The 17,127-nt window shown below is 34.3% G+C and overlaps 1 protein-coding gene across 5 annotated transcripts in view; it reads right to left on the minus strand.

Moving 5' to 3' along the window:
* Positions 1 to 17,127, minus strand: part of rdgA (retinal degeneration A) — a 604,783-nt gene that overhangs the window by 167,644 nt on the left and 420,012 nt on the right. For all 5 annotated transcript variants that reach the window (XM_072538847.1, XM_072538849.1, XM_072538841.1 and 2 more), the window contains exon 6: positions 4,643 to 4,846. In XM_072538847.1, coding sequence (XP_072394948.1) covers positions 4,643 to 4,846 — 204 coding nt within the window. The remainder of the gene's footprint in view (positions 1 to 4,642; positions 4,847 to 17,127) is intronic.

The following is a 17,127-nucleotide window of genomic DNA, read 5'->3' on the forward strand; positions in this document are numbered from 1 at the left end:
ATAGGTAAAAAAAAAGAGAGCTAGAGAGTCATCCGTCAGACGCTTTGTTCAAGAGAACGATCCGGAAAGAAGGAGGTCCCGTATCCGGGAGCAACGTGGTCGTGGCTACAGTCAGTGATGCTGATGATGCGGGGGTGATTGATAAGCTAACGGAGCCCCATCCTGAGTTGCCAAGCTCTCCTGTGTGCGGTAACGAGGCCACAGGTATGATGACGGTATATGTAAGGGTCCAGCATGCCAATGAGGAGGGTAAACGAGTGTTCACCGAAAGGTGCATGCACAAACTCATCCTCAGTAAAGGTGATAAATCAGGCGCCGTCAGGTTTCTGTCAGTGCTGAGATTGTTGGCAGAAAGAATGGAGAAGGATGGGAGGAGCAGCGTGAATGTGTGGGGTCTAACAGCCTTGTGGATGAAAGTATCCCGCAAGCTGTTGGAGTGGGCAGGTAAAGGCAGGAACCTGATGGTTATCCAGTTCGGAGAGAGATAGAGCGTGAGAGGGCCTTCTGCTAAAAACGAAGTAGTCGTGCTGAGTAAAACCAAGGATAAGCCTTTGACTATATGCTAGAACTTCACTCAGGACTGGGAGAGAGAAAAGATGTAGTTATAAAGCAGATGAAAAAGACTAATAATAAGGGCGTTGTTTTGGAACTGGACGGTGAAAGAGAGATGACTGAGGAGGTTGGGTCACCTGTGTTATCAAAGTGGTAACGAGGGATAGAGTGCCGAGGAAGAGAATGTCCCTAATCGGCATGCATGTGTTAACTACAGAGGAATACGTAGTGTATACGATAGAGGCTTTTGCAGGAAGAAAGTGCGAATGTGAGGTGAAGGAGAATCGGTCGTCATACGTTGGCAAAATTACCAGGTTAAGGTCGAATAGTGCGTGGCAGATCGATTTATTCCGAGGGAGAATATTATCATGTCTAATAAAGGAGAGAATCTCTATTGAGAGGTATCACAGAAGCTAGGCATTGGGCACCTAAGGGCGAAAGGTAAGGCAGAGAGCGAACAAGGGTTTCAAATGTGGCAAAGAAGATTTCATTGCCAAAGAATTTAACGAGAATAAATCGTGGGTGAACTGCAAAGTAGAAGGTCATCTCTGCTCGAGATGAAGGTTTTCCAGACCATCATGAGTACGGCAAGATTAGCTCACGATCTGGCCGTTACTTCCGCCGCTGAGGAAATGTTTGACATTCTTGTGACGTTGGAATCAAATTCCACCTTAGTCAGGGACTAAGGTTCAGCTGGGTTTTGGATGACTCCATTGACTCTACTCCGTAGAGCCATTGAATAAAAACAGTAGATATACTGCAAAAACGGAAAACATGGCAACATGGTCCATGATAAGGATTTCTTTAAAAAAAGCAATAAGACATTTTTTTATTAAATTATTTATTTTCTAAACATTTAACCGTGATTGCCTAGTTTGGAATTTTACAAGACATTCAAGAACCATTCAGTTTTCATTTCAAAACTCTTTTTAAAACCATTCCAAGTGTGTACCAATATATTGATCTACTACCGTTTCCTTAAAGTAATTCTAACAGAGTATATTAAGATATATAACTATATATATTAAGATGATATAGTTCTACGAAACAACCCAAAAGACCTAAGTAAAATATTCCTTCCCTTCGGTTTGACATTCAGGATCCTCCATAAATATTAATTTAAAATTAATATAAATGGTTGTTTGATCAACAAAAAATGGATTGGTTTTCGTGTTTGAGGCCGAAATTTATCAATCTTCATCAATCAATCTGGAAGGGTAAGTGGCCTGTGTATGTATGTAACGACAAATGCAGCTGGGTGACGCCGAAGTTTGTATCGTTTTTCAATATACCCTAACGAGTATCGGTCTACGTTTAATGGAAAAAGAAATTTTCGATAGGTGGGAGAACAAAGCGAACAAAAAAGCAGAAAAAACTATCAATTATATTCACACTTATCGACATATAGAGATGGGTGCAGTCGATCCGAACTGAGTCACTAATGCTTTAGAACGAGTTATCGGATCTGAATCTTAAAATGTTCTTAATTAATAATAACTGTTATTTATCACTTCTTCGTCACTACCAGGAATAGGCTTTGTCTGTTTTGTCTTTATAAGGGGATTATGATAATCTTTTTAGAAGTCTTCCTAAATCTCTCTTGTCTTTTGGAATTATTGTTTGTAATTGATTATTGTTTTGAGTAGTCTTTCGTTTTCTATCCTGTTAATACGTTGTCCTTCTTATATCTAAAACGAGCTATTTAGTCGTTTATAGTGTACGCTGTAGTTTGTGTTTTCTTTCTGGTACTATTCTTTTTTTGTCTATAAATAGTAGTCTGCTTAAGTGAGTTTGTGAATTAAGTTTTATCCCGCGATATGCTATGTATATTTTAAGAAGTGCGGAGGTGACGCTGCAGCCCTGTCTTACTACTTGATTGTGTACAAAAAAGAGTGTACATATGTGAAATGATTAATATAATTTCAGAGTATGAGAACTGTATTAAATAGCGCTGGTTCAAAATAGCAAGGAGAGGTAGTAAAGGGTTATACAGATAATAAGCCAAATCAAGTTTATAAAAAGTCTTACCAAGACAGACTGAGCCTCCAGAAACAGAATATTGTTGGGCAGTACAGGGGCTGTTATTACTTGGTCCTCTACGAATGGTAGGAGCACGGTAACAGAAGAAAAGGCAGGTTCAATCAAAAGTATTTGATTTTCGTGTATTAGTGGAGAAAGTATGGACTTATTCCGAGGATAGATAATTTTCAAAAAATTGGCAGATATACCATCTTTTTCACTAGGTGTTGCAATTGATAATAAGTCGATATGTGTTAGAATTTTATTCAATTGTAAGAAAGTGGGAGTGAATATATTCTGAACTTGAATGGAGAGTTTATTAACCTGCCGTATATGCATTTGCATTTGAAGTTTCAGGTTGAGAGATACTTTGAATTTGTATACGAGTTAGGGGAGGTATATTTGCCAATTCCACTGACACACCGCAAGGAGGCAGTACTGAATTTAAATTTGCAATATCTAACGGAGGCAAATTGACAAGTGTCAGAATTGAAGCAGAGACTAAAACATTTTGTGTATGCAGAGTTTGACTTAAAACCAAAGTATTGGATTCTTGCAATATTTGTAAAGAAGAAATTTTAAAAAGCACAGGCACTCCAGATATTACAGTTTCAGTAATGGCATTTTGTTCTGAAGTAGTTTGAAAAGTGACTGTTTGTGCTGGTAACACATTTTTTGCAGAATTGTATAACTAAGCAAAGTACTTATAGTTACTCTTCTAAAAACATAAAACATCCATATACGTTTCATAAGTAATATCTACTTCTTCATTTTCAAGAATAGTATCGTCGTCAGCCAGATTTTTCAAAGGATCCAAACAATTTAAAAGCTGCCCTAAGCTCAGTAATATATTCTCTGATTCTACAATTAGAGGCCTAGTTCCTTTACAATTAGATCCTGTACAATTAGAGCCTTATTAGGTCTTGTTCATTAGAACGAACAATGCTTGTTTATGAAACGTGCATTATATAAAAACATTTAGCAATTTCTGGCATTTTTAAGAGCGTAGGCGCAAAATTTCGGACCAATGCTTTTTAAATGCTTTCATTTTTTTCGAATCCTGAGAAAACTAATGAATATTTTAAAAAAATTTTAACGCAAAATGAAATATGACATTATTACCGAGGGCCAAAGTCCTTTAGAATAAATAAAAAGGCTTTTTTCAATTAGATATTTGAAATTAAAAATCACAGCTAATTTTCTCTTCTTTTCATTCCTGTAGCTTACTAAAATAAACATTATAGAAGTTTTCAGAGACTTTCAGCCGTCGATAATGATGCAATCTTTCATACTGCGTTTAAATTTTTCATAAATACTTATTCGTTTTCTCAGGATTCGAAAAAAATGAATGCATTTAAAAAGCATTGTCCAGAAATTTTGCGCCTACGCTCTTAATTAGAGTATAATTATAGTTAAATAGAGTATAATAAGAGTGTAACCTTTGGAAAGGGTACGAAGAGAAGAGAATTTAAATTAACACAGATAATTTTTGTTGGTTAAGTATATAACGATTTATCTAAACCAAATTAGATGAAAATATATTCAATCGAGAATTAGAGAGAGAGAGAGAGAGAGAGAGAGAGAGAGAGAGAGAGAGAGAGAGAGAGAGAGAGAGAGAGAGGGAGAGAGAAAGAGAGAGAGAGATAGAGTCGTCCGTTGCTAGCGAAAATCAACAGTCAAGAGAATGCGTCTGTTGCTAGTGGCAGTCAACAGTAGAGAGAATCCGTCTGTTGTTAGTGGAAGTCAACAGTCGAGAAAGAGTCTTTTTCGTTTGCTATTTTAAAACTGTCTGTATTTCTAAAGGAGTGGGGTTGGAGTGACAGTAGAAAGGGTTGCAGTAGGGTAATCATTTTAAAATTGAGGCAGAGAATGATAGAAATTAATACAGTGAAAAATATGACATGGTTTTTCGCATGTGAAAAATTGAACGGGTTGATTTTCTCTGTCCTCTTCTCAACAGTGTGCACCACTATTTTCATCTGGTAGTAGTACAAACTGTTATTCGGTATTTACATTTCCTAAATTTTTACCGATCAATAAATAATATAAAATGTTTAAAAAATTTGCTTACCTTGCTGCATCTTCTGCACTTTCCTTTCTCGGACCTGCGATGGACCCAGTGATGCTGAATGGTCGTCTGTTCCCTGTACTGCCGCACGCCAACGTCCTTAAAAGTCGGTTTACAAAAAAACTTAACCTTCTCAAGTAGCACCTTAATACAGCTCTGATGAGCAATTATATTGCAGGCCGAGCACTTCATTCGAGGGCCGTGTTTCTGCAACAAAAAAGATGGTGAAATTGCCACTTTAGCCGATAGCTTTAAGTAGGTTTTATCACGAGGAAAGATGGGGTAAAAGGGAGTCATTTTATTTTATAATTACAGTGTCGTAATACTTTTTAGAAGCAATACTTTTTATTTGTGCTATTAACGGGCAATCAAAATATTAAAATATTTTATTTCCTCGAAGCTACATTAACACGTTAACCATCTAATCGTAATGACCGTCTATAGACGGTGTTCACTTTTTTCTAGTTAGATCCAGAATTGACAATACCTATTGTTTAAATGGTATTGTTTGTTTTTAATTGGTCTTCCTAGTATATACTGATATGCTTTTGAACATTCCTCGTTGTCAAGAGTTTTTAGCAGGTACACGCAGTTGCTTGTAGCCCTTCGTCAAAATACGTGAATAAATTCTTGTGATCTGATGTGAGTTTTCAAATATGTGAAAAATTGATTTATAATGTCTATACTTTGCTGAAAAATTTACTGTAAGTTTAATACTGTAAGTAACTGTAAGTAAGACATTAATGTCTATTTTTTTAATGATTGAAGCTACTATAATTTTTAGCGTTATAATTGATGACTGTCTACATAACTGTATATGTCAAGCTTTATCTTGTAACGTATTTTGTTTTTGCAAAAAAATATTTGATCTTTCTAAAATGACTGATGAAGAAGTATTTCAAATATTAGATTCAGTAGAATATGATTCTTCATCTGACACTGATGGTGATTTTGATAGTAATGATAGTATCGGAGATCCCGAATTTCGTCCTGAACACTCGTTCTTCTTCTTCTTCAGATGCAAATCAACTAATAGATGTTAGCGATCACATTTTCTATTAATTCTCTATTTCTTGCAATATGTATCAGAGATTGTATGTTGTTAATCCCTGTCCATTGCCTTATGTTTCGGAGCCAGGACATTTTCTTGCGTCCCATTCCTCTCTTGCCTTCAATTTTTCCCTCGATTATAAGTTGGAGGAACTGGTATTTTTCATTTCGCATGATGTGACCTAGATACGCCGTTTTCCTTTTCTTGATGGTGTCGAAAAGTTGGCGTTATTGGTTTATTCTTTTAAGGACATCTATATTTGTGATTTTCGCTGTCCATGGTATTTTTAGGATACGGCGATAGAGCCACATTTCGAAAGCTTCTAATCTGTGTATATCCCCCGTTTTGAGTGTCTAGCCCTCTACGCCATATAGCAGTACTGACCACACGTAGCACTTAGTAAACCTTAGTCTCAGTTGAAGATCGAACTCTGAACAAGTCAGTACCTTCTTGAATTTTACGAAAGCTTGTCGAGCTTGCTCAATGTGACATTTGACTTTCCTGTCCGATGCCCAGTCTTCAAAAAGCCACGATCACAGGTATTTAAATTTACTCACTCTTTCAATGGACTTAGTATTTAGTGGTATGGTGGAGTTTTCAAGTTTCTGGAGATGATCATAAATTTTGTTTTTTTGGTATTAATCTCTAATCCCATTCGCTTACTGTATTCTCCGATTATAGTGACAAGTTGTTGAAGATCGACTATGTTGTCACAAATTAAGACACCATCATCAGCATATCGTATGTTGTTGATCAATACTCCATTCACTTTGATTCCCATCTTTGCATCCTCCAAAGACTCTTGAAATATGGCTTCCGAATAAATGTTAAATAAAAGAGGGGAAAGCACATATCCCTGTCGAACGCCCCTTCTTATATGTATGGGTTTGGATATAGAATTCTCTATTTTTAACTGTGCCGTTTGATGCCAGTACAAGTTTTCAATGCATCTTATGTCTTTTTGGTCTATATCAACTTTCTTGAGGATCTGCATTAACTTGTGGTATTGGACACGATCAAACGCTTTTTGGTCTAAAAAGCCAAATCCAAATACCAACCTCATTATTAATTAATTAATAACTCGAATCAATTTTTGGAATTTGTTGCTATAAACAATTTTATCCATTTCTCTGGTTTACACATTAATATAATAAAACTAACATGAAGAAGTTTAAACATACCATTGCAGAATGCTCGTCCACACCGACAATAGGTAATTTCAAAATCTTTTTTAAAAATTTTTGTATATTTATTACACATTTGGATTATTATTTGTTACCAAATGCTCATCTTAAATTTATTTTGTAATTCTGGTTCTTTAAAAAATTTTCAAAATTTGTTATATAAAAATTATTTCAATTAATTTGACTCTTACACTTAAATTTTAAATTTAAATTTAATTCAGCAAGTGATTGTTAAGAGTATGCCAATATTATACACATTAATTACATTTTCAATTTCATTTAATTGTTTAACTACTAAGGTATGTTAGCTTCAATAGCTAGTCAACTTTAGGAATAGAAGAAGAACTGTCACACTTTAACCTACATTAGCTTGTCAAATTTACCTCTTAAAATACTAGTAGACAACAAAAAAACCCAATTCCTCTCCTAATAAGTAATGTAGTGCCTATAAGCCCCCTTTTTTTTAAGTTTTATCTTTCTTTTGTCCTGTTAATTGTGTTCTTTTTATCTCTAATTGTGTTTTAATTTATTATTTTAACATTTGACATCACAATTCCATGCCTAGCAGAAATTAAATGCTTTTATTCAAAGGTTGATAATTACAAGTCAAAGAAATTGCACACCCACAAACTAGTACAAGTACTTTCATTTATTGTCATATTATAACTGTCCTCTTTCTGTATAAAAATTTTCAATAATTTAACACACATTTCAAAATATATCTCTTTAATAAATATAAATAACTTTAATAATTTAAATAATATAAAACATCACATTTTCTTTCAACAAACAATAACATATACCTTACTCCTATATCATCTGTTAACATCCCTCCCCTCAAGAAACTTCCTCCTAAGTTGTCAGACAGTTACAACATTGACCGAAGATCACTCATTATCAGTAATACGGAATAGTTTGAACTATGTATCACCAATCACTATATAACAACTCTTGTACCGGAATGTATGTATTATTTTGTTTATTTCTAATTTATTACAATTCAACAGATTTTTTTCTCTTACCAATTTGTGGGTTGTTACTTTGTCTGCTAAAGCAATTTTATGCATATTAATAAACACAGACAGGTAATATTGGCATAATTACTAAAAACTTTTTTTGATCTATAATTTTTTTGATCTATATCCTTAGACAGCACCCTAATATGGGCTTTTTATAATTTCAGCATTTAATTTACTTTGTACCACTGACCTGATGATGCTTTGTAAATTTTAGAAAGCGAAACCGGTCGTCTTGGGTAGTAAAATTAAATTGATTGTGAGTAAGTCTAATTTATTTCTTTTTTCCTCTTTTTAAAATGGACTCACACAAGCAACACATTCATGATTTTTTTGATTATTTTTGACCGAAATAAAAAATAAATATAGCGAACAATTATTCTTAAAAATATCAATTAACAGCAAAATGAAGTAAATAAAGAAAACCATCATTAAATTCAGGTTAGTTAAACGCTTTTAATTAAATTCATTCTATCCCCTTTTTGGCAACAATAATAATCCTAATAACGAACATTTCCTGCATAAATTACCAGTTTTAATAAATTCTAGAATAGTTCTTCTTGCTTGCCGCACAGCTATTTTACCTAATTACCCAAAACAAACATCCACAAAGTCGTATTAACCCCCATTTCGAGATCAGGTTGAGTAACGATGTGCCCATAAAGACCTGCCGGTGTGGCAAGTGAGTGAGTGATGTAGAAGGTAGAAAGGTTGGAACATTTGGTTGGAGGTAGTCAATAATTAAGGGGTTGTTTATAAATGTGGAAAAGCATTAGGTACGATACAACGTTAGCATTTTTAAGTGAATACAGAGTTTTGTTATAAAAAATAAAGCTCTGACAAACTATATTTTTCTAAATAAATGCTATATTCACGTAAATAACATCTGTATTAAAAGACCTTAACTTTGCCTTTGTGAAATTATCTCACTTAAGTTTTTGTATATATTTTTTTATTTATTTAATTATTGCAATTTGCTATCTAGTCAACAGATTAGTATAAATAAACATAATATTTTAAATATGATGCACAAACAAGGGTTTGAATCAGGTACCATTCAAAAATAGTTCACGGTAAATCTTTTAATTCTTCTGGCCAGTTTTGTGGTATTAAGTATGATACCAACTAAATATCCTTAAAACAATTGAAATCGTGAAGAGGATGCCTTGGATCTAGAACATTGGCAAAGGATGATGGAAAAGTGACAAGACGCTGCTAGTGATTTAATGTATGTTGTAACTATATCCGTTACATGTATTACATTTAATATATATATATATATATATATATATATATATATATATATATATATATATATATATATGAAAACAAGCAAGACATTAACAATCCCTGTACTAACAGAGCTATTTAATAGATGTCTCCATAATAGCAAGATCCCTAAAGACTGGAACTAGAGTCTAGTAATACTCCTATACAACTCCACATGAGAACATTGATTGAGAAGGCAAATGAATACCAACTACCCGTATTTCTTGCCTTCGTCGACTATAAAAAGGTGTTTGATAGTATCGAGATGTGGACCATAGAACAAGCTATTAATAATTGTAGAATAGATTCGAGATATAGGCAACTAATACATAATATATATGAAAATGCAACTATGATAGTACAGCTAGACGAAAATACAAATCCCATCCCCATTAAGAGAGGAGTGAGACAAGGAGACGTAATATCGCCAAAGCTTTTCAACCTAGCCCTAGAAGACGTCTTCAAAACTACAAATTGGTTAACCTTTGGCATTAACGTTAATGGTAACAAGTAAAACCACCTCAGATTCGCTGACGACATAGTGATTATAGCGAGCACATTCGAGGAACTGCAAATGGGGGAACTAACAGCCAGCTCACAATACGTCGGCCTAAAAATGAATATGAAAAAAACAAAAATAATGACAAACACAGATGACCCCAGACGTATAACTATAAATGGCAGTGAGATAGAACAAATCCAGGAATATATCTACCTAGGCCAAATCCTGAGACTTGACAAAGAGAACCAAAGTGCGGATTTTACTAGAAGAGCAAGACTAGCATGGGCAGGATTTGAAAAACTTAGTTGAATACTTAAGAACCGCAAAATACCCCAATACTTGGGGAGCAAAGTGTTCAACCAATACATCCTTCCTATCATGACATATGGATGTCAAACCTGGACCCTAACCAAGGCAAACATGAATAAACTAGCCACAACAGAAAAAACAATGGAAAGAGCAATGTTAGGTATACGACTGTCAGATAAAAAGAGGAACGACTGGGTAAGATCCAAAACAAAAGTCGAGGACATGGCAATAAAAATTGCCAAACTTAAATGGAGCTTCGCGGGCCACACTTCTAGACAAAAAGACCAACGTTGGAATACTACAATACAACATTGGAGACCTTATAATGTCTGTATCCCGTTTTACGTTTTGGTAAGTCATATATATATATATATATATATATATATATATATATATATACATATTTTACAATAACTGCCGAAACGTTGATTGCTATGGAAAATAAAATCTAGTTCCACATGTAACATATATATTTTAATAAACCTAAACCCAAGAAATACTAATTTTATATTATATTATATTATATTATATATATATATATATATATATATATATATATATATATATATATATATATATATATATATATATATTTCCTAAGTTAACATGCTCCTTTCCTAACTTGGCTGCACCGTACTGAAGACGACCACTAGTGAGAAATAAGTATACGATTGCTGTCCATCGATATGCCTATTTTGCGAGACATGGCATTACATTTTACTTTTATTATTCACTCGCATTAACCATTTCTATTTGTTTTAAACTTTTTAACGTTTGGCATTTCTTTCCTCAGGTAGTTGTAACATCCTCTGTGGGTATTGTTAGTTGTTGCTCTGGAAACCATCGGGGTCTTCTAACTCTAATGCCACAAATTGGTCGCATTGCTCCTGTAGTGATCCTTGCCCAAGTTAACATGCTCCTTTCCTAACTTGGCTGCACCGTACTGAAGACGATTAATAGTCAGAAATACGTATATACGGTTGCCGTCCATCGATATACCTATTCTGTTTTTTGTTTTCCAATTTTGCGAGACATGCCATTACATTTTACTTAACGAAAGAGTTAACGACGTTCTGGGAGGTGTGTTGGATTTTAATTCCTAAACAATTCTTCGTAATTTTTGTGTATCAATCTTGTACCTGTAAATCACACCACTATAGTTTGTTTTGTGTAATAAAGACTTCAAGTATTGATCTCCAGCTTTAATTCTAATGTTACTGCCTTTTTAAATAATAGAGAACTACTACATTTTGGAGGCTCAACCGGGATTATTTTGAAAGAGACAGTAGCATTTTATTGGTGCCGCACATTACGGAAGTAAGATACGGATAATAAAAGATACAGTGTACAGTGCAATTTTCGGCTAAACGAATACGAAACAGTGACGTGAGTTTTGTAAAATCAACCAATCACCAAGGCTTTGTCTAGTAATAAGAGGCAAGCTGTAACAGTGACGGGATGAGATAAGAGGCTGTTTGGAGAGGACAAGAAGATTTATGATTTATGGATATTTTGACCCGCAGGATGATGAGAAATCAGGTGACTTTGTTCCATTAGATATGTTTCATAGATCGTGCCAAGATTATTTTTTCTATGCTCAACTGTGAACAAACAAAAGTATTTGCGATTATTTGTTGATTTAACTTTATTCTGTCGATATAAGGACTTATTTTGATAAAAGTTGATACTTGACTCTTTAAAATGTTAATTTGAATGTTAAAATCAAAATCTTTAAGCAAAATATTTTGCTTTATTCTTATATATTACTGTGCTTATTAGGGATACGAAAAATAGATTACGGCCTATTCTCAGATCTACCGAATATATATGTAAAATTTCATAAAAATTGGTCCAGCCATTTTCGAGGAGTATGGCAACTAACTTTGTGACACTACTATGGCTATTAAAAAGCGGGTAATAACAGAGGGGTAAAAATTAAGGGCTGTACGTAATTTTTATTGCCACATCATAAAAATATAAAAATAAAAATTTTGTTTAAAAAAATGTTTAGCCTAAATCAGCCTTACCCCTTAAGGGTATGAAAAATAGATTACAGCCTATGCTTGGACCTAACAATATACATATAAAATTGCATAAAAATTGGTTTAGCCATTTCGGTGTAGTATGGCAACAAATTCTGTGGCACCAATATGGCTATTAAAAAAGGGGTTATTTCGTTTCAAATAAATATGTTTGGAGTGAACCTCCTTTACCTCTTAGGGGTATGAAAAATAGATAACGACCTAATATTGGACCTACCAAATACACCTAGAAAATTTCATAAAACTCGACCAGTCCGGTAGAATATGGCAACTGACTATGTGACACTAATAGGGCTATTAAGAAAAAGGGGATAGTAATTAAGGGGTGAAAATTTGGGGCTATATGTATTTTTATTGCCACATCATAAAAAAATAAAAATTTTGTCCAAAAAATCTAAATAAAATGTTACGGTCCTACGGTGGCCTTACCCCTTAGGGGTATGATAAATAGATAACAATCTAAAAGGGAAGACAGTTAAGATTTGATTTCAGGTACAGTGCGTTTGTGTATCCGCTTATACGTATTTCATCCTAAAAGGAATCTTCGGAGCGGCTATTCACAAACGGTCTGAAAGTGAAGTCAATATTTCCTGTCGTAGTAGAAGCAACACTAAAATGTTTTAGTATTCGTAGTATTCGTATGGCTTTAGTAGTATTCGGTAGGTCCTAGAATAGATAACAATCTATTCTTGGACCTACCGAATACACATATAAAATTTCATAAAACTTGATCAAGCCATTTCGGTAGAGTATGGCAACTAACTATGTGCCACTAATATACCACCCTTACCACTTAGGAGCAAGAAAACTAGATAACAACCTATTCTCAGACCTACCGAATGCATGTATAAAATTTCATAAAAATCGGCCCAGCCGTTGCGGAGGAGTATGGCGACAAACACTGTGACAGGAAAATTTTATATATACCAGGTGATTAAGATAAATGCAGTAGCGCACCTAGAATTTGCCTCTGGGGGGGTTTTGGTTGGTCACCGAAATTTTTTTTATGATGTCCTTAAAATGTGTGAGTAACAGCGTCGAAATAGGATCCGAAGGGGAGTTCAACCCCCAAAACCCCCCCTGGGTGCGCCACTGGTAAAATGGCACGATTTGGCAATGCTACTGGTGAAAAAATAGAGGAACCGCGGACTTGAGACGTAAATGTTGTAAATCCAGAAAGTTTTCTTATCATGGAGAACTGGTCGAGTGAATAACGCGCATTTGCTGTGAAAGCTTATTACAAAAAATGGTGAAAGTTTTGTGCGTGTATAACGAACGTCTCGTTTACACTACCATTTGCCGCCCCACGCTCCAGTTCCATCTAAGAAAGCTATTCAGACATGGGTTAGGAACTTTGAAAGTAGTGGTTCAAGATCACTGAAAAAAGGTAGCAGTGTCAGAACTGCTCGCATACCACAGAATAATGAAGCGGTGCGAAACTCATTACACGCGAGCCCTCGAAGCCTTAATCTAAGATTAAGCTATACCACTACGAGCAGAATTTTGCATACAGATATCCAGTATCATCCATACAAAATCTAGCGAGCCCTTAACGTTCGAGATTATCTCACCCGACTAGAGTTTTGTGAGCAAAATGTCCGCTATTGATGCGACAATAATCCGCGGCAATCACACGAACGACCTCTATATTCAGAAAATGTAACCGAGTGGTGTGCAATTCCTTTGCAAGGGATTATCGGACCTTACTTTATTTTTTTTAGAACGACGATGGGCATGCAGTAACAGTAAACTCTGTTCTCGCCATATGTACATGTTAAATAATTTTTTTCTTCCGTTAATCAAGATTTATAGACATGAACACAGGGCCTTTCAACAGGATGGTGCAATATGTCACATATCACAAGTGTCAATGGATTTACTAAGAAGATCGTTCTCCAATCGGCTTATGAGTAAAAACGGCGATATTTTCTGGCCATCTCGTAGTCCGGACCTCTTCCTATGCGACAACTTTCTTTGGCGGTATCTAAAGTTGAAAGTGTTTTGAAGTAACCCTCCAAGAACTATCGAGGCTTTGAAAGAACGAATACGTGAATAAGTGGAAGAAATATCTCAAGAAACGTTACTCAAGTTAGGTGAATAAATGTTACTCAAGAAAAGTTACTTAAGAAATGTTACCCATTGCTACAGGGCTGCAAGAGTATGTCCCGGCAAAATCGAAGCCACCTTTCCAATATCATCTTCAAAAATTTCTTTACTTACGCATTAATTTCCATCTGTTTAGTATAGGTACGTCTTTTTTACTAAATTTAATAAAAAGATATTTTTTTAGTTTTTTTTTGTTTAATTGAAATCGTACCGTTTCATTGAATCACCTCGTATAATAATATGAATTGGTTTTTAAATGCAAAATTTATGAAAATGACGAGAATTAACCTCTGCATATTTTCGTATATTGCGTCTTTAGTTATAAAATTAATGTGAATCTACATTTGACCTAATATTAACTTTATAAACTCCTTTTTTAGAATAATACACATATATCACCCAATATCTATGTTGGCAATAATTCCGACCAAGTATATAAATATTTTGAATGTTAAGAAACTAATTATTTAAAACTAATTATTTAAGAAACTAATTATTGTACACGAATCCTTTCTTCGACAATTTATAAGATCCGAATCAATGTTGAATTGAATTTCGAACATCTCTACCAACTCCTATAAATCTAAATCTGTCTTACCAGCTACGAACCCAAGAAAAACGATCACATCAATTTACGACGAAAAATGGTCTTTCCGCAAATAAACTGCTATTATACCATAAAATATGATTAAAAACTGGAAATTTATTAAAAATTTATGGAGGGATATTAATTAAGCCGCGAAAGGATCGTTGTTGTTAAAAAATGTTAATAAGACACCCCTCGAATAAATTACCCAAGATCCAGAACGTTCCAGCGAGTTTTTCAAGTGGGTGTATAATTGATGGCGTAATTCGGTACACGGCGGGATGTTCACTGCAGCGTTGTCAAATTTATATTTTCTTCCAACGATTTGCTTGACTTTATTGCTGGAGCAACACTATGATACAATTATTTAACGATCAAATTAAAACGAAAATAGCACCAAAGTATAGAGTTGGGGTTTATATGGCGATTGAATTAGTATATAGGTAGATACCAAATATGGAGATGAAAGGAAAGTGCAGAAAAAGTAACTCAGTATGTAATTGTAGGAATTACAAATAGGGAGATAATAATTAAGCTTTGGAAAATATTTAAACCCTTTGTACAATTGTTATAATTCTCCTTAATGTAAATAAATGAACAGGTTTTAATGCTGTTAAGAAATTATTTTCTTAACAGCATAACACTTCTATATCAGTCTGCTGTATTAATCAGTGCGTTGATCTATATTTTCCGTTGCGTTAACGTTTTGTAACCATTCATCCCTGTCTTATTACTTACAGCCACCTATTCAGGGACTTAATTTAAATACGCTTTTAAAGCATGTTCTTTCCACTCTTTACATCTGCTTTACGTCGTTTACAATGTTTACAGATCATAAACCTTTGATTCCAGTAATGAAATTTTACGGAAAGGTAAATTAAACGTCGTCGGAGGAAGTCACTTAATGACGTTCATATTTGTTTTAGAGGCATTCTTAAGGGATTAATGTTTGGTACGAATGGGATAAAGATGTAAGTTACAATCGGTTTGAATTGCGAAATTATGGGAAGGCTTTAACCTTGGGTAGTGGCGTCACTGTGTGAAAGACCGGGTAGACTGTTTTTTTTATGTTAGTATAAAACAAGTTATTGTAGAAGTAGTCGAACGTTTCAGTATAGTTGAAATAAGACAAATAGTAGAAGGCTCAGAATTGTAGGTTTTGATAGTTCTGTGTTCTACCACTGACAAGTGGTAGAAGTCGAAACTGGTTAGGATCGAGAATAATTGCTAAAATTTAACTGTAGAGGTAGGCGCGGCGCTTGTCGAGATCCGTAACCGTTACTTATAATATTTATATTTATAAATACTTGAATTATTTGAATAAGAAGAAAGATGGCGGATGGTAAGGTTGATGAAGATGGTAAAAGAAAAAGCAAAGAGGAGATAGACATATTTAGCAGGAGCAGAAAAGTGAGCCGAACGCCAGACAGGTCGAAACCAACAACGAATGAAACCAGCAGCCAAAACGAAATGATGAAACTAATGAGAGAAATAGCAAGCGATAATAAAAAGAAAAACAGGGATCTGGAAGAGATAAAAAATACAATGGGTAATATGATTGAGGAACTAAAAGAAATTAGGAAGGAAAATAGTGAATACAAATTGCAAATGGAAGAAATAATAGGAGAAAATGAAAATCTAAAGAAAGAAATGACAACGATGAAACAAAAAATAGATAAAATAGAAATAGCCTTGGAAGCATGTCAGAAAGAAAAGAAGAAAAATAACCTAATAATGAGAGGCTTACCAATAGACAAAATAGAAGTAGAGCAACTGGAGAACTTCATAGAAACAAAAATGGGAGTAAAATCAGAAATAAATAGGGTACAAAAGATAAATGAAATAATGTGTGTTATCGAATGTAAAAAATTCGAAGATAAAATGAAAATACTGAAAGCCAAGGGTAAACTAATAAACTATAAGCAACATAGAGTATATATAGAATGTGACCTAATATTAAAAGAGATAGAGATACAAAGAAATCTTAGGAAGATAGCAGCAGATGAAAAGACTAATGGGAAAAGGACAAAAATTGGATATGGTTTCATAATTATAGAAGGCATTAAGTGGAAATGGAATCAAAAAACAAGCCGAATAGAAAAAATAACATACAATACAGAACCAACTGGTTCAAAAAACTAGCTGAAGAAAACAGAAACAATGACGGACCGAGAAACAAAACAGGCACAGAACAGGGACATGAACACAAACGGAAGTAAAAACAAATTGAAGTACAACTTAAACACAGAAAAGAACAAAACAATTTGGAAAATGGCATCATGGAATGTGAGAGGTATAAATGGGAAGGAAATAGAACTGGGGGAAGAAATTAGAGATAAGAACATTGAAATAGTAGCTATAACAGAGACAAAGAAAAAAGGAAAAGGATCAATAATATTAGAAAACGGAATGTTACTAATATA

Source organism: Diabrotica undecimpunctata, chromosome 1 (assembly GCF_040954645.1).
Source record: "Diabrotica undecimpunctata isolate CICGRU chromosome 1, icDiaUnde3, whole genome shotgun sequence".
Taxonomy (NCBI): domain Eukaryota; kingdom Metazoa; phylum Arthropoda; class Insecta; order Coleoptera; family Chrysomelidae; genus Diabrotica; species Diabrotica undecimpunctata.